The 18,927-nt window shown below is 40.9% G+C and overlaps 1 protein-coding gene across 2 annotated transcripts in view; it reads left to right on the forward strand.

Annotated features, from left to right (window-relative positions):
* The window catches only part of CILK1 (ciliogenesis associated kinase 1), a gene marked incomplete at both ends in the record, with an annotated part of 36,789 nt that overhangs the window by 4,645 nt on the left and 13,217 nt on the right, over positions 1-18,927 (forward strand). For both annotated transcript variants that reach the window (XM_084227723.1, XM_084227724.1), the window contains 4 exons: positions 3,553-3,674; positions 4,627-4,706; positions 14,554-14,686; positions 16,524-16,695. In XM_084227723.1, the coding sequence (XP_084083849.1) occupies positions 3,553-3,674; positions 4,627-4,706; positions 14,554-14,686; positions 16,524-16,695 (507 nt within the window). The remainder of the gene's footprint in view (positions 1-3,552; positions 3,675-4,626; positions 4,707-14,553; positions 14,687-16,523; positions 16,696-18,927) is intronic.

Raw genomic sequence — 18,927 nt, forward strand, 5'->3', positions numbered from 1 at the left:
AATTATTTTCTCAGGCATTTTCTTGCCTGCAGTGTTGGATGCTGTTGACCACTGCCTCCTCTCTTCTTCCAAGGCTCATGTGGTTGGCTGCCCCACCTCTTTCTTATTTTTCACCAGTTGTTCTCTGTCCCACCCCAAAATATTGATCATTTCTCACATTCTATATTTTAATTTTTAAAAATTTTTACATCATTGCTCATTTTTAAACAATATTTGCTTCCCCCCATCCCCCCAGGTGTAGTCCCCATAGAGTTTCCTTCACCAATGCACCCGTGCACCATCACCTCAGTGCCCTGTGCTCCTCCCTCCCTCCCTCTAATCCCTCTCCCTCCTCCTCCCCTGCAGGATGTCTCTGATTTATAATTGTCTGTTTTTGCTTTGTTCTGTTATTTTTTTTTACACTGATGTCTTATTTGTTCCCCTATATTCCCGCTATAAGTGAAACCATCCAATATTTTTCTTTTTCCTTCTGGCTTATTTCACTGAACATAATTCCTTCTGGCTCCATCCACATTGCTGCAAATGGCATGAGTTTATCTTTTTTGATTGCTGAATAATATTCCATTGTGTTTATATGCCACATCTTCTTGATCCAGTCATCTATTTTTGGGCATATGGGTTGTTTTCAGATTTTGCCTATTGTAAATAGTGCTACAATATACAAAGGGGCACAGGTGTTCTTTTGAATCAATGTTTCTATGTCTTTTGGGTAGATCCCTAGCAGTGGGAATTGCCGGGTCGTATGGTAGCTCCATTTTTAGTAGACTGAGGAACCTCCAGACAGCTTTCCATAGTGGTTGGACCAGTTTGCACTCCCACAAGCAATCTACATTCTGTTCTTAACAGTTTTTTCTTTGTACTGACTTTTCCTCCTGAGTGCTTTTATTCATTTTCCAGGCTTAAATAGTCTCATCAAGTCTCTTTCTTCTGCACTGGATTAGGAACACAGTGCATTGACTATTTTTGAAATTTTTAGCAATAAAATATTTTTGAATCAGTCATCCATTTGCTTACATATTGTCTGTGACTGATTTCACACTACAATGGCAAAGTTGAGTAGTTGCAATAGAGACCTATGACCTAGAAAGCCTAAAATACTTATTCTTTGTCCCTTTATAGAAAATTTTGCTGACTTCTGATTCAGGCTAACATAGCAAACTTAGTGGCCATTGATACCTGAATTTTGTCTGCCTTTCCCAGTGCTCATATTTTCTCCCTTTTCTGATTATCACTTACCCATTCACCCAGAAATTACAGCTTCCTGCATTATGACCCCACTTCTCACATATTTCATCCCTCCCGTGCACTCCTGGTAGAAAGAAATCCACAACACTCAGCTGTTCACATAGTAGCCACCATTTGTTGAGAACCTATTATGGGCCAGGCAACAAGAAAGTGGTAGTATCAGGAGTTTATTATAAGAACAGCTGAGGCCCAGTGACTGGCGCCTTGCTTGAGGCCAGCACAAGTCCAAGCAGCAAAGCTTGACTTCATGCTCAGGTTTGTCAGAAGTCTTCAGTGGGTATTCACCTGGCTTCCATGCAGTGCCCTCCTGGCCCACTTCTCCAGTTAAAGTCTTCCAGATATTTTTCCTTCAGAACCAAGCTGGGGCACAGAGTTTTCCACTGCACTCCCATGCCCTTCCCTCTGAAGGAGGAGAAGGGCTTCCCTCCTGACATACTTTCTCCCTTCCACTGAGTGTGCAGGTGTTGCTCTCTCTTCAAGTCACAGTACAGGCAATACTCTCACTGGATCACTCAGCATTGTCCCTCTCAAAACATCCCTGATGTTCTTTGTCTCCATCATTCCTTTGGCACTTAATAGTATCTTCCTTTCCTAGATCTATTCACACCATTGCTTTCCAATTAAATTGTTTGCCTCTTCAGGGCAGGAACTTAACCCCAGAATTTCCTTGCTCCCCATACATTATAGTTTTGTTAATAGTTAAGCACCTTCACCCCTGGTGATAACAGTTCCCATCGGGACTCCTGTCCTGAGTTTAGTTTGTGACTTCCATGTCTCTGGTCTTATACAACTGTCCTGCTCTCCTTTGGAAACCTGTCTATCTCTCCTTTGGAAACCTTTTGTAAGCTAATGTAAAATGCCTTCTTTCTGGACACTTACCTCTGTGAGTGAATCACGTAAAGTCCTCCACACAAAATTAATTCTTTTAAATGTTAAACTACTCTGGACTTTAACTTGCCCATGAGGCTTACTTTGAAATAGCAGGCCACTAGGCCACTCCTAGTCTTGGGCCAGTAGCTCATGCTCAAGTGAAGCTGAAGAGCTGAAGGCACCCTATTCCTTGCCTAGAATTCTCTTCTTGAAAAGCTTTAAAAACCCAGCTCATTTTTCTCTGAAAGAATTTTCCCCATTTATTCTGTTGCTCATCCATGGGACATTGCTTGTGGTGCACTTTAAGCAAACAAGTAGAAAAGATGTCTCTGCAATGTAAGCCTGGTGAATACCTACAAGTTAAGCAATGTTTGTGTTTGGTACTCTGGAGAACCAGGAATCCAACCCAACTAGAAGTCATGAGTCCAGTTGGGTAATTCTAGCAGGATCTGGCCAAGTTGACCAAAAACAGCTGAAGATTTCCTACCCAAGGGGCCTCTTGGCAAGAGCATGCCCTTCAGAAAAGAGCCTCCAGAAGAGTTATCTTGTTCTCACTCACTGAATCATATTTCTTCACTTTTCCCAGCTGCTCAAAGTAACTTGATCATATTGCACACTGCTAAACTCTGACCCCTCGGGTGCCTTATTACTAAATGTCCTTCCAGATTTGGAAATTCATTTCAACATTTTCATCTTAAACCTAGTATTAATTTGCTTTATAAATGGCCTGTTCTTTTTAAGGAAATTCAAAGAGAAAGAGAGCTTTACAATTTACTTTTATCAGACTCAATTCTATGAGGAAAAGGATTTTTTAATTAAAGGGCTCATTCCCTTGGCCAGAGTGACCCTTTGAGGCTTCCTTGAAGGAGATACTCTCCCAAATTCTGACTGTGTGGTGAGCAAACCAGCAACTGGATGTCACTGGCAGTCATATATGAACTGGATTGCTGCCCACTAATACAAAAGTGTGTTTGTTCACCATTGTCAGAACTCACGGTACAAACAGAAAATAGTCTACATGTGGCTCTACTTATGTGCTTGTTCAAGAACAAGAAAAAACTGTGTATGCACCAGGATGAATAATTAGAAAGTCATACACCATCTTCTACTCTCTTGTTCCTCACCCATCTGACTTTTTTTACCTTCTTTTTGGTTCTTGGAAGCAGAGGAATTTCTCCTATCTCACTTTTCAGGGTCTTTCCAATAAATGTTCCCCATCTTCTCTAAAATTCAAACGATAAGGAGCACTATGTGAGTGGCGAATACAGTGAGTCAGGCTATCAACCTCCCTCATTTTGAACAATTTCCTTTTTAAAGTGCTGGCAAACAGTTTGCTGGTGATCTCAGCCCAAAGCAGCTGCCTTCTATGAGATTACTTTTCTTTTCAGCAGTGACTTTTCTCTAATTTTTTTTGTGTGTGTTTTTCTTCCTTTGCAGTCTTTAAAGAAGCTCAACCATGCCAATATAGTAAAATTAAAAGAAGTTATCAGGGAAAATGATCATCTTTATTTTATCTTTGAGTATATGAAGGAAAATCTTTACCAGCTCATTAAAGAAAGGTACAGTTTGGTCATAATGATCTTAGAAATAAATATTTTAAAGTAGATGTATTTTCTTTCTGTCTTTGCTTAGCACAGTCATGTTGCTTAGACTTCGCTGTTTTTACTTGCCCACAGAGGAGGCACCCAACCCTCATTCCTCCTTTGGAGGCCTTGGGATAACTTCATGGAAGCTGCTTTAGTGCATATTTATGTGTTTATGGGCAATTCACCCAAAGAAGCTTAGAAATTTAACAAATACTTGGCAACTTTATTTTAGTTCCTCTTACTATAATGCCCAGGGACTTACATGCTTGGAAGAGACTTCTAAAAATGTACCTGCTATGGTAACTTTGAACCTTAAAAGTGAATCATATCGGGCCTCTTGGGCACATTTTCTTTTTTTTAATTGAAGTAACGTTGGTTACAACATCGTGTGTGATTGAGAGGTATAAGATCAGACGTCCTCAGCTCTTGATGACAGATGAAAACCATTCATAGAATCCCTCTGGGTGATTTTAGTGAACAGATGTCATCTTCCTTGTCAATAACAGTTGGAACCTTAGGTAGTTTGCTCAACCAGGATAAAAATATTATCCTATACTGCATTTTATGATGTCTTTATTGGGAAGACGTCACATTTTCCCCATTAAACTTTTTTAAGTTTTAAATTACATAGTGAGGATATTTTTATATGATCTATTAGAGGGAATTTGAAGGGAATTTACTATAAAATGTTTATGCTTTTGTCCTTTGTGACATAATTAGATGTATTTAGTGTTCATAAGGTAGCTCTCTTAGTTGCATAAATGTTGGTTTTCTATGGTCTTTATTGTCAATGGATCTGGTCAAATTTGCATGTAAGCAAATGTTTTTTAAAATGCTTGCAATTTAACTGAAAGATCATGAGAACTGCATATTTGTTTTCATATGTAAACCTAGATGTATAACTTTTTCCTTCTGCCCCATGCAGAAATAAGTTGTTTCCTGAGTCTGCTATAAGGAATATCATGTACCAGATATTGCAAGGACTCGCGTTCATTCACAAACACGGTAGGTGATTTGGTGTACTGTGAAGCAGATGTTGCCGTCAGGTAGAAATGCTGGAAGCATCGATGCCTTTTGTAATTGATTCCCAGAAAGTGTATCTTTGTTCCCCATGCATTATAGTTTTGTGTACAATTAAGGACCTTCATCCCTGGGAATAATAGCCCCCATTGGGACCCCTGTCCCAGGTTTAGTTTGCTACTTCTGTTTCTCTGTTCTGATACAACTTTCTTGCCTCTACCTCAAGGTTGTGACCCCCACATGACCTCCTGAGGGACCTCCCAACTCCACTGGTGGGCCCCTCCATCCTGAGGCACTGGGCTCATGAGATGGGATGCCTCCAACCCCAACTGGGTCTCTGTCCAATTCTTTTTTTTTTTTTTAAGATTTTTATTTATTTATACATACAAGCACTGGATACAGTCACAAGCACGGGAGGGTGAAAGAATTCACCAGAGCCAGAGCAGGGAGCAGAGCAGGCAGAAGGACCGAAGTACACTGCTGAGGGGAGCAGCGGGCGGCAGGAGAGGTCTGCGCGACATGTGGGACCCTCCTCCGGTGGCCGGGAGCAGCCAGGGATCGAACCGGCGCTGCAGAGGCTGCGGGCAGCTTCGCAACCCAGCGCTCAACCACTGCACCACCGGGGAGGCCCTCTGTCCAATTCTTAACAAAGATTACTAATACCTCCGATATTTGCTAGAAAGTACAACCTCAAACTCATTGCTACTCAATACCTTTCAGTGGCTCAGCTCAGAACAACACTAGTGACGGCGGTTTTCCTGAGGGGATGCCATCATCTGTTCCTTTAGGTGTTCTTGATCTCTCTTTGGACTAACCAGATCTTCCCTAGAGCAAATCACACTGAGCCGCAGTAGGTCTGTTCTCTGTGATGGGATTGACAATGGATTTTGGAGTGTGTTATGGTCTATACTTGACTTCTGAATTTCTTTCACTATGTATCATGTCCATGTATTCTTATTCTTTAGGTGTTAACATTAAGTTTAATAGTTACAAATCTAGGAGCTATTCCTGGCCATAACTGGCATATTAATGAGAAACCTAAGACTAGGATTCAGGGAAATTTCATTTACTACATTCACACAGTTAACTCTTACACTGCTTTTCTGTAGCATCTCATATTACTAATGTATTTATATTTCAATGTGTTCAAAAGGATTTTAAAATGGTCTAACAAGATTTATACAGCACAGGAAAATTAAATAAAATTAGCAAAGGAAAAAAGGCACAGGCAAAAAATGGTGTGGATATAACCATGTGTAAGGTCAGGCCCCAAAAGGCATGTCAGAAAGCTTTATTTAAGTAGAGGAAGTAGGTTACAGCTTTGAGTCTGAGCTGTTAGACAATGCAAGATGCAAGACAAGCCAGTCACAACTTACATAGTGTCCCTGAGATGAAAACAGACCAGTTGCACAAAAGAAGCAACATTATTCTTTTTTTTAAGATGTATTTATTTATGCATACAATAACTGGGGTACAGGCTAGAGGTGTCGGGGTGAGAAGATTCACTAGAGACAGAGTGGGGAACAGAAGAGGCAGAGTGACTGAAATACACTGCTGAGTGGAGCAGCAGGCAAGTCAGGAGAGGTCTGCTGTGTCATGTGGGTAGCCCCCTTGCCGGGGATTGAAGTAGTGCTGAAGTGGCTGCGGACAGCTTCATAGGTTGTGTCTCAACCCCTTGTGCCACCAGGGAGGCCCAGCAGCATTATTCTTGATCCTGAGACCAGAGAAGTTTCTCTCATGGATGCTGGAAGAGGGGACAGTACATAATGTGATTTCATGGTAAACACAGTGACAGCTGACATATGACCATTTCATACCATATCCCTCCATACCGACCAATTAAATCGCTTGGTGGAGAAAACAGATCTATAGCAGCTCCATGTGATCCACTCTAGGGATACTCTGGTTAGCCCAAAGAGAGATCTAGACCATCTAAAGGAACAGATGACCTTATCCCATCAGGAAAAGCTCCGTCAATTGTGTTGTTCTTAGCTGAGCCATTAAAAGGTATTGAGTAGCAATGAGTTTGAGGTTGTACTTTCTAGCAAGTATTAGAGATATTGTTAATCTTTGTTAAGAATTGGACAGAGACCCAGTTGGGGTTAGAGTTACCCCTTCTCATGAGACCAGTGCCTCAGGAAGGAGGTATCCACCAATGGAGGTGAAAGTCCCCTCAGGAGGTCATTTGAGATCACTTAAACACAGTGATACTAGAGAAGGGAGAAGTGACTGATGTTATGCAGGCAGAAATCCATGTACTCCCAGTTTATTGTTGCCCTTGCAACATTGCACTGACCGATGACCTTCATTACCCAATAACAAAATTGGCTGGAAACCCTCTGATAATACAGTCAGTTCAGATTTGAATCAAATTGGCAGCAAGTACAAAAGAGATTGTTCTACTGACAGGGGACATGGTCATTTCCAGCCTGGAATTGTTTAACCCTACGTAGCCCCTCACAGTTAGAGACTAAATGAAACTAAGCAAACAGACAAACAGAGGCTGCCTTTGCAAAGCGTGTCAGCCTCAGGTGCATGCTGAATCATCAGCTGTAACATGTCAGACTGACTTCTAATAAAGAGTTTTTAGTAAAAGGTATCTCTGATTCTGCTGACATGGGCAGACCCAGCACTTCAGCCTAACCTCAAGAACTCATAAGAGATGCGATGAATTTGCAAAACATGAAAAAGTTCTGGTGTGTTGTCTCAGGGGCAAATGGGAAGAGAAGGATCACTTACTAGATTGAAGAGCCCAGGAAATAGAAATGATATGAAACCAAAGGGCTTCTCAATAGAAAAAGATCAAACATATGTTTTCAGACAGTGTCACATTTGTGCAGGTGATTTGCTCAGCACAGGAGGCTGAGTAGTAGACTTGAAAGAAAGTCTAATGTTAATGTTCTTTGACTTTCTTTGACTTTCTGTTCTTTTCCTTTTTGTTGCTTTTTATGAGACTCAGATATTTGGTAACAGAAAGAACTTGTATACATTATCCAGGAATCTACCTAATCCCATCAGGTGGATGCATGCATGTACACAGACCCTCATACTTGTGCAAACTCGTGTCTGTGTACCATACCCATGTGCACTGTACCCATGTACACACCTCTCCCCCCACCCCCACAAATGCATATTTATACCCACACACACACAGTGCATATTTGTATCCAGTAGTTCAACATCCATCTACTATTGCATCAAAACAGCCCTTTTTGGGGTGTGAACTCTGCACACCTTACACACTGGGCTGTGTGTGGTTGTGTAGGGAAGCAGTGCCAGGGAAGGCTCAGTTAATGTCTGAGGTTGGACCACCTTTGTTTTTATAAGCCCAGCACCACTGCTGTTTTCCCCAGATGTTAAGCACCTTCTTCTAATTTAAGCTTAATAATATTTCATCTCTTGCCTGATTTATTTCCTTGCCAATTTCTAAGGTAGAGAGAATAAATGTTATCTATTCCTTTCAAAGAAGAGGAAACTGAGCTTCAGAGAGGTTTAAAGACCTGCCAAAGGCCCCACTGTACTAAAGGGGTGGAGCAGGGATTAGCTCAAATATTTGTGACCATTTGCCACATGTGACTGTTCTCAATGAGAATAAAAGGTGAAGAAAATAGCAGTGATAAGTGCAGGTGGGATGGGCATTCATGTTCTAGGTCCTATCACATTTTCATAGGTAAGTGATTTTTGGAAACTTTAATGGTTTTTATATGGCATCAACTTGATTTTGGTTAAATACAAGTGTAATTTCATATTATTCCTTTCCTCCAGTAATGGGAGAAAATAATCCAAAGCACTTCACAGATTTATCTTGTGAGTTTCAGGCTCTTCACTGTTAGCTGGTCCTCACTGTGAGAAGGTGCAGACTGCCCCTTGGGAGTAGACTCCTTTGAGAGGGAGAAGAGCGTTGCAGGTAGTTGCTATGGCCATAGTTCATGTCACTGAGTACTTCCTCCCCCCCACAGGGAATGAAAACACAACTCAACTTGGTACTGACTGAGTAATGCCAAAGCGTGTGTACTTTGTAGCAATTAAATAATTAATGCAAACCTGCCCTTACAAATATCTATCTCATACTTACTTGTGCAGATGATCAGAAATGCATTTGGTGACTTGCAGGACAATGTCTAGCCCCAAGAGGTGGTTCTCTACTTCTCTGTTTCACCATTGTCTTGCTCTGCATGACCTTGAAACAGCCCTTGGCCTTTCTGTATGTTGCTATCCTTGTAGCCTTGATGAAAACTGTGAGTCTAAATTCAGTAATAATCTGAGAAATGACAAATTCCATTGCAGGATGGTGTGCTGCATAAATTCCTAGTGTTTAAAGAATTCTCTGGCTATGTCCATATATAACAGAATGTGGTGGAGGGAAGAAAACCTTCTTTGTACCCTGATGTTTTCCTTGCCCAAGGGTTGTGAATGAAGAGTAAGCACAACATATTTTCTGCCAGGGTGAAAGAGAAAAACCCTCTGTTATTCAACTGGCATGGGGTACGTTGAAATTAAATTAAAGGTCTGTTCCTCTCTTCTGAAAGCCCATTTTGAACAGGAAGATTCTAATCTTAACGACACTTTGCTGTGCAGGGTCTCTGAATGAGGGTTTCCATTGTGTGTCTGGAGCCCAGAGGAAGAAGTAGCTTCATTGTCACAGCTCCAGTACACTGATTGGCAGAACATGTACCCAGCCAGGAATCAGATCAGAGCTTAGCACCCTCTCCTTGCAGGTGGAGCAACAAAACTAGCCTCGCAAGCCTTAATTCTTTTTTTTTTTATTTAAATTTTATTTTTATATTCCCCATACAATTACAACCCCCTTATTTTGACCCCAAGCCCTCCTTTTCCCGCCCCCCCAACCCCCATAGAGAGTCTCTTGTTCATAGTTATTTGTTGATTTTGGTATTTTCTTTCTTATAGTTATTCTTTTTCCTGGTCCCTTATTTAAGATTTCTAGATTGCTGCTATGAGTGAAACCATCTGGTATTTTTCTTTTTCTTTCTGGCTTATTTCGCTGAACATGATCCCTTCCAGCACCATCCATGTTGCTGCAAATTGCATGTGTTTATCTTTTTTGAATGCTGAGTAATATTCCATTGTGCATATGTACCACATCTTCTTGATCCAGTCATCTATTTTTGGGCATTTGGGTTGTTTCCAAATCTTAGCTATTGTAAATAGTACAAGCCTTAATTCTTATATGCAAAAGATGGAGCTGTGTCTGCTTGCCCTCCAGGAAGGATAAATTGAAAAGACTCATGGCTGCTAGTAATGACAGTCTCTTGCAAGGTGCCAGTTACCAAGCACTGCTCTAAAGACTTTACAAATATTACCACACTCTCCTGCAAAACATCCTCAGGAGCTAGATGTGGTTATTTCAGCGTTTTACGGATAAGGAAAGTGCAACACAGAGAGGTTAGGTGATTTTCCAGCCAGTGAACAGCATTGGGATTTGAAATCAGGCAACCTGATTGGTCTGCACACTTAACCACTGTACTGTATTGTCTCTTATATGGAAATGGCAATGTTTTGTTAAAATAGAGGTGAAAAGTGAGTGTGCCTGATGTTGAGGGTCTTCTACTTTTAGTTACCAAGGAGTAGAACTCATGGGTATAAGACTAACAATAGCTATTGTTATTATTCGTTAATGAAAGGAACAGAAAGATAAATAGTCTATAAACATATTCATGAATACTGCTTAGTTACAAAGGCTTATACTTGAATCTAATATACAGACAACGTATGTCAAACTGACAAATACAGTTTTCATCAGTCAATGCTAAGTCTGTTTGCAATAAATTTTTTCCTAGCCATTTTCTCTCTGATAATTTGTTTTGGGCCAAAAGCATGATTTCTATAAAAGGGACCTGTACCAGAATTCTCATTCTCCTCATTTCACTAGTGCACATGTGCTGTGTGGAAGTAGAATTCAAGAAGGGTTAGCAGTGAGGGAAAGAATAAAGCTTGACTGGTGGGAGGAGTTGATTGGTGTTGACAGGAGTGTGACTTCAGGGTGGGAAGAGACGGGGTCTGGAATGAAGAATACTGCAGGTATCTGCATGTATCTAAGTACAAGGGACATGAGGGTGGACTGACCAGGGAGAAGATGCAAGTTTGTTGCGGTAGATGTTCTAGATGGTGCTAGGGAGAGCTTGCAATTAGGCTTGAGACTGCAGAGAAATGACTCATTATAAAAGAAATGCCACAGTTTGGAAATAAGTTAGCCCAACTAGAAGAAAAAGAGGAGCCTCAGAGGAGAAACAGCATTAATGCAGATTTGAGAGGATCAGAGCTACAAATCAAGATGTAGCAATTTGGACTGAGAGGGACAGACAATAGCCCTGACATTTCTTGACAGGATTGTGAATAATTCATCTACCTCCGCCCATGACTCACTCTCTCCATCTGTTCAATAAGAAAATGATATCTACCATTTCTCTGTTCGCTGGTGTGTTTTTAATGCTCTGAGTTTTTAAGAAGAGACCAGAGTCTCACAGTTTATATATTTTCATGAGCCATGGGAGTCTTCCTAGATGCATTAACATACAATCCCTCTCTAAAAATTGTTTGTGTCTTTATACATTCTTAAGTTAATTCCAGAATGGGAGCATGCTCAGAAGAACAGCGGGTCCAAGCACAATGACTCAGTTATGAGACTGAGAACAGGTATTGCTCACTCTGGTGGGCACTGACAATCTTTATTTAATGAGGTTGATAATAAGCCATTCAGATTTACCCATATCCAAAATTCTTTTTTTAATTTAAAGTCTATTTTTTACTAATTCCGAATATTTTTTTTTTAATTTTTTGAGTTGACAATCTCAAGTCTGGTTATTATAACATGGGTTTAATGTATTATTAATTTGTTTAGGATAGTGAAGGAGTTGGTATGAGGAAGGTCATTAGGTATAGATTGGCACAATGGCAGGATAAAGAATGAATCAATGATATCTATCTAGCTGTCTATAGAGAGAGATAAACACACTTCACACACACATATGTAAATGCAAATACACATACACACATATGCACACACACATACATATGCTATGAAAATAGCAAACTCACTGTGCCTGACTTTGGTCTAACCTAGATCTGACTAGACCCTCAACATCAGATCTTTGATCTTTTCAATGCTTTGATTATGAAAAATCAAAGCAGCATATTGATGGGAAGGAAATACTTCCTTTTCTCACTTGGGACCCTCTGAATATGTGTGATTACTGTTGTACCTTTAGTCCCTCCTATGTGCTCTGTAATAACATTCACTTTGTCCATCTTAGTCAGCCATTGACCTTGCACTCCCACCATTACACCATAATACTATCCATTTGGAACTGGACCGCATACTAAGCCCTGTTGTCTTCACACTGATAAATAAACAAATTTCCTTCTATTAAAACATTGTTGCTTTCCATAAGATATGACTTCATATGTTACAACATTTCAAACACCCTCCCCTTCCTCTATAACAGAGAGCGTTTTTGATGGGTAGATTTAGTGCTGCTAGAATCCCTCTGTGATGAGGATTCCTGCTCTGAGCCCTCTATCTCTCCCACAGTACTCCATGGTCATTGTTCTCTCCCAATTCTCAGTTGCTGTCTTGGGAGGCTTCCTCCCTCCCACCTACCCTTGCCTACTTGCCCTTCACCATTAAGCTCTTTCATGTTCCCTATAAACTTATTGAAGTTCTCTGTTCAGTCAATAACAGGATAGAATTATGAGGCCACCATGTCCTGCCACTAGGATAGGCATTCAAATTGGCCTTTACTCTTAACTCCATCTAATTAACGATGTTTGACATACCTGAAAATGGTAGAGCTCCGCTCAGATTCAAATAGGAGGGCCTACTGTCCATCTGGGCAAAAACTATGCTCATTTATGTTGCTTGTGAATGGTTGGAACCTAATCCAACACTCCGCATGGAGGGGACCCTCAGTAAACATTCGTTGGAAGAGTGAATGAATGAATGAAAACTAGCATATTAGAATAGGTTCATGGAGGAAGCCAAAACAGAAACCCCAAACAGATCTTGAAGGATGTCAAAGATTGGATTTGATTAGACAAAAAAGAATAAGGATGCCAAATTCTAATGGAAATAACAGTGATCCTAAAGGAGAGGGGGAACTTGATCTAATTAGAGTACACTTCACACGTATTGATAGCTACTGGGAAATAAGTTTATCTCCTTAGGTATGCTGATAGGAGTTCAGCTTGTTAAATAAATTGAAAAGGAAATTTTTCATGTGGGAGAATGGAAGATTTTTCATGTCAATGGATTTTGAAGACAATAGAAAGATAGTGTTTAAATTACTAGGATGTATGGAAATCCAGAGACACTAGAGTGAGGAAGGCCTACTAGAAAGTTGTAATGCAGGGATAGGTGATGAGAGCAAGGATTTTGGAAGGGTGAGTGAGAATGGACTGAAAAAAATAGTCATAAGATATTTTGATGAAAAGTATGACACAATTTCATGGGAAGAATGGATCCAATGTAGCTACAAGGAGCCTGGGTATCTTATCAAATATTTGGGAAGGAGAGATGAGTTGGGAAAAGAGAAAAGTGGTTTGGGACAGGCTGGTATGGGATAACAGTGACACCCAGCTCTGATCATATCAGAGGTGCAGGTCTAGAGAAGCTTGCAGAAGGCATTATCAACACAGGGGGTGTCAAGGAAGAGTGTAGGTCTTCAGGGTTAGCTATTCGCTTCTCCCACTGTGTGCTAGTTAGAATACAGCTTTCATAACATCAGTAGCAATGGCTCATAACAGATAACACCATCAGCAGCATGTGTTGTGCTATATTTTCAGCTTCAGGGTCCCAGTACAATTAAGGGCCATGTAGAATGATGTCTATGCCAGTGATACTCTGCACGTGGCAGGTTTCCCTGTTCCCAGAGGCACATAGCTCAGAAGTTGTGTGTTGAGTATGTCCTGCATGCACCCCCAAAACTCTGCCTTAGCTAAACCGCGTTGCCATGGGATGAATTAGCTTTGCCTTTCACTGTGTGAGCCTCAGCTGTGACTCTGTCGTTTTTGATTAGCCAAAACAAACACATTTAACATTTAAACAGTTGTTGCAACACACACCAGGATCTCAGATATGAATAGGTCACATTCATAAATTCTGCTCTTCTTTAAACAGAAATTGTAATTGTGTTTCTGCTCTGGTAAACTCGCAGATAAATAAGACTATTGTTTTTTGAAATGTTTTTAATCCCAAATCTGGCTGCCTTGGGCAAGGTAGGCATGGAATCTTTTCCTTGAGTGGTGATTTCTTTCTCAACATGATCTTAGGCCATAGCTGAGTTTTAAAAGAAGTATTTTAGGGCCTCCCTGGTGGCTCAAGGGGTTAAAACGCAGCTGTGAAAATATCCGCAGCCCCCTGCAGCATGAGTTCAATCCCCAGCAGGCCAGGGAGCAAACCCACATGGCACAGCAGACGTCTCCGGTCTCACCTGCTGCTCCCCTCAGCAGTGTATTTCAGTGGATCTGCCTGTTCTGCTCCCCACTCTGTCTCTGGTTATCCTCTCACCCCCTATACCTCTGGCCTGTACCCCAGTTCTTATATGCATAAATAAATAAATCTTTTTTTAAAAAGAAGTGTTTTAAATAGTTAAGTATTATAAATATTTTTAAAATAATGTTTCTCTCTTGGGGAAAAATAACTATGAAAATCAACTTTTGATGATTTTACATTTTGCATCTATCAGAGGGAAATGGAGTTCTGTGCCTAGAGCCTTCATGTCACCCCAGACTACCTGGGGTGCCAAGAGCAGTACAGCTACCAAGGATGATGCAGAAGCAAGCTTGCATTTGTATTCCTTCTCCACTGTCTCCACAGGCTTCTTCCACCGGGACTTAAAACCTGAGAACCTCCTCTGCATGGGACCAGAACTTGTGAAAATTGCAGACTTTGGATTGGCCCGGGAGATCCGATCAAGACCTCCATATACAGATTATGTATCGACCAGATGGTAAATACAGCTTTCCTCAAAATTATCTGGTTACACTTCTTTAGAAATATTCCATCACGCTGAGGGAATATTAATGTCACAAATATTAACCTTTCACTAAGAGAAAACAGTAGTTTGAGTCTTATTTGTAAGCCAGTTGGCATTCTACACAGTTAAAAACTGTGGCATTTTAGAAGAGTCCATTATGCTCTTCCATAATGTAAGTATATTTTCTTCATAGCCCTTCCTGAAAACTATTGCCCCAAAGAATTGTGTAAAAAGATTCTCCTAAGACCTAATTGCGATTGTTCAAATTTTCAGACTCTAAGGATTTAAGCAGTTGGCTACAATCAAGAAGTAGCCTGCAGACAACACTCTTTACTTTCTCTCTCATTCTTTTTCTTTTCTTTTGTAACTTTTTTTTTAAGATTTATTTATTTATTTGTTTGTTTGTTTATTTATATAAGCACTGGGTACAGTCAGAAACGCAGGAGGGTAAGAGAATTTGCCAGAACCAGAGCAGGGAGCAGAATAGGCAGATGGACCGAAGTACACTGCTGAGGGGAGCAGCGGGGGCAGGAGAGGTCTGCGCGCCATGTGGGACCCTCCTCCGGTGGCCGGGGAGCTTCCGGGGATCGAACGGGCACTGCAGAGGCTGTGGCAGTTTGGCAACCCAGCGCTCAACCGCTGCACCACCGGGGAGGCCCTCTCTCTCATTCTTTTTCCCTCTCTTTCACTCTCTAACTCTCATGCTCACACTCTGTGTTTCTCAAACATGCTGTAGAGGACTGTCCTGTGGAGAATTGCTCAGTGGAAAATATTGGGAAATAGAACACTGCTTTCTTTTTTTCCCTCAAACTTTATCCATGTGCCCATCGCTTGCATATCTACATAACTTAAGGTACATTTCCTCACCTTCATAGCTGCACATGCTTCATGCACTCTCCACCCAAACTCTCACGCAAATGTCTTTCCCCTTCCTATTCCTTTCCCCTCTTCTTCCCCCATTCCCTCCTGTAACCAATGTATTTTTCAGAGTCAGAGAATTATTTTTGCTGTTCTTTCCCAATTTGTATTCTTTGGTTAATTTATATTCCAAAAATAATCACCTCAAGATCTGTTCATTTTGTCCTCAAAAGGCATGATTTCGTCCTTTTTAATAGTTGAGTGGTTTTCCATTGAGTATACATAGTTGCCTGCCATTGGGCACTTGGTTTGGTTTCATAATTTGGCTATTGTGGACTTAGCAGCTGTGAACATAGGAATGCATGTATCTTTTCATATTAGAGGTTTCATATTTATTGGGTAAATACCTAGCAGTGGTGCTGCTAGGTCAGATAGCGCTATTTTCCATAGAGGCTGCATCAAGTTACATTTCCACCAACAGTGCAAGAGTATTTCTTTTTCTCTCTACACACTTACCAACACTTGTTTTTCTCCATTCTTTTTGATGTAGGATATTCTCACAGGGTGAGATGGTTTTGATTTGCATTTCCCTTATAATAAGATGTTGAATCTTTTTTCATGTGTCCATAGATCATTTGAACATCTTTTTTGGAGAAGTGCCTACTTAGGTCTTTTGTGCATTTCTTGATTGGTTTGTTTTTATTGTTTATTGAATTGTATGGGTACATTGTAGTTTAGAAAGTAAACCCTGGTCAGACAAATAATGTGCAAATATGAGAAGCACTGCTCTCCAGAGCAATTATGGCACTTGCCAAGTCTTTGCAAGTCTGTGTACCACACTAAATGAGACCAAAGTAGTAGAAATACATGAGTTCTCTCACTGAGCATTGATAAATAAATATCACTTCTGGTTGGCAGAAGTAATAACTAGCAGTTCACTTTGTCCCTCCAGGTACAGGGCCCCAGAAGTGCTCCTGAGGTCCACTAACTACAGCTCCCCCATTGACGTCTGGGCCGTGGGCTGCATCATGGCGGAGGTGTACACCCTCAGGCCACTCTTCCCTGGGGCCAGTGAGATTGACACAATCTTCAAAATTTGCCAACTGTTGGGCACACCGAAAAAGGTAATGACACAGAACAAAGAGTAAACAGAAAGCAGCACGTTCTCAGCCTCCCTCTTCCCTACTCCACACACTGGCACTGTCTATCAGCCTGCTCATTCTGGAATCTTTCTCTCCACCCCACGATCCTCCATGTTCGCAGACCTGGTCTCTTCTCTCCTCCTTCCACACTTCAGAATATTTTCCCTCTAGAGTTCTCTTTGCAACTTTTCACCTGCCTTACAGAGCATCTCTTCATCTATTCAGAAGTCTCCTCCTAGATATCATCTGTAACCCTAACTTGCCTCCATCACTCATTCCCAAATTTACCACTATGTGAGATTTTCTCCTGACTTTCTCACCATCATCTCAAACTCACATGTCTAACACAGATGACCTTTTGTTTACCTTCTAACTGAATTCCTTCTTTCATTCTGTTTTCCTGTAAGATCCCATCATAATCCCAGAGCCCAAGCTTTGAGGCTGAGTTTCAGTTTTATCTCCTCTTTTTCCCTTACTCCTCTCCCTCCTTATCCAAGCTGTTGGTCCATAAATCCTGTTGACTGTCACCACATAGTGTCTCGCATGCTGCCCTACTCGTTGAATTTCCACCACCACCATCACAGACTGCCCACCACTGGGGGATCTTTTCCATCTTTCTGCCTTCAAGTCTTTTCCTCCAGCTTATCTTTCATCCTGCAACCAGAGTCATCCTCCTATAAAGAGCAGCTCTGGTACTGTCTTCACTTCTTAAAGTCTTTCGTTGACTCCTCTTTACCCAGCCCCTCAGCTTTCATTCCTTACCCCCACTTTGTACCTGAACCATCCTGGCTTGTGCCCAGGAATCTTCCCGCTGCAGTGCTCTGTGTAGGCAGACTCTGCTGGAATGAATGTCTCATGTGGTCCCTCAGGAATGCTTCTCTTCTCGGTTCCTCTAATCTCCTCTCTGTTTTCAGCTGTGTTCTGTGCTATTAATATAATTATCTGTGCACGTATCTGTTTCCTGGACCATACACTCACTCTGGACAAAAATTTATCCAGTTTATTTGTGTTTAATTTTCTAGGTCCTAGCACCATTGCTGATTTGAACAAGACCCTGAAAAATTTTAAATCATTTGAATGAATCATTAAGGTCACTTCTTCATGAAGAGTTCCAGTCTCCTACTGGGGTCTCTCCCTCCTTTGGACACCTGTATTTGTGTCTCTTCTGTCACTTTGTTCTTTGTGTGACTGTGCTTTCAAATGAGTGGCTTATTTTCTCTTTTGGACAGTAATATCATTAAGGCCAAGATTTTTTTTTTTATTTAAATAATAAATTTTATTTTTATATTCCCCCATACAATTACAAACCCCCCATTCTGACCCCAATCCCTCCCCTCCCGCCCCCCACCCCCCAAAAAGTGTCTCTGGTTCATAGTTTTTCGTTGATTTTGATTTTCACTTTCTTATATTCCTTTTCCTAGTCCCTTATTTAAGTCTTCTAGATTCCTGCTATGAGTGAGACCATCCGGTATTTTTCTTTTTCTTTTTGGCTTATTTCACTGAGCATGATCCCTTCCGACGCCATCCATGTTGCTGCAAATTGCATGTGTTTATCTTTTTTGAATGCTGAGTAATATTCCATGGTATATATGTACCATATCTTCTTGATCCATTCATCTATTTTTGGGCATTTGGGCTGTTTCCAAAGCTTAGCTATTGTAAATAGTGCTGCTATAAACATAGGGATACAGGTGTTCTTTGGAATTGATGTTTCTGTGTCCTTTGGGTAAATACCTAGGAGTGGAATTACTGGATCATATGGAAGCTCTATGTTTAGTAGGTCCAGAAATCTCCACACAGCTCTCCATAGTGGTTGGACCAGTTTGCACTCCCACCAACAGTGCAGAAGAGTTCCTTTTTCTCCACACCCTCGCCAACATTTGTTGTTGCTAGTTTTTTTAATATGTGCCATTCTCACTGGTGTAAGATGGTATCTCATGGTAGTTTTGATTTGCATTTCCCTGATTATAAGTGATGTTGAATATTTTTTCATATGCCTGTTGGCCATTTGCATTTCCTCTTCAGAGAAGTTTCTTTTTAGCTCTTCTGCCCATTTTTTGACTGGATTATTTTCTTTGTTGTTGTTGAGTCTCATCAGCTCGTTGCAGATTTTTGTGATCGTCCTTTATCATTAGTGTTGTGTGCAAAAATGTTCTCCCAGTCGGTGGGGTTTCTCTTTGTTTTGGTTATTGTCTCTTTTGCTGTGCAGAAGCT

This window comes from Talpa europaea (assembly GCF_964194135.1).
Source record: "Talpa europaea genome assembly, chromosome: 2".
Taxonomy (NCBI): Eukaryota; Metazoa; Chordata; class Mammalia; order Eulipotyphla; family Talpidae; genus Talpa; species Talpa europaea.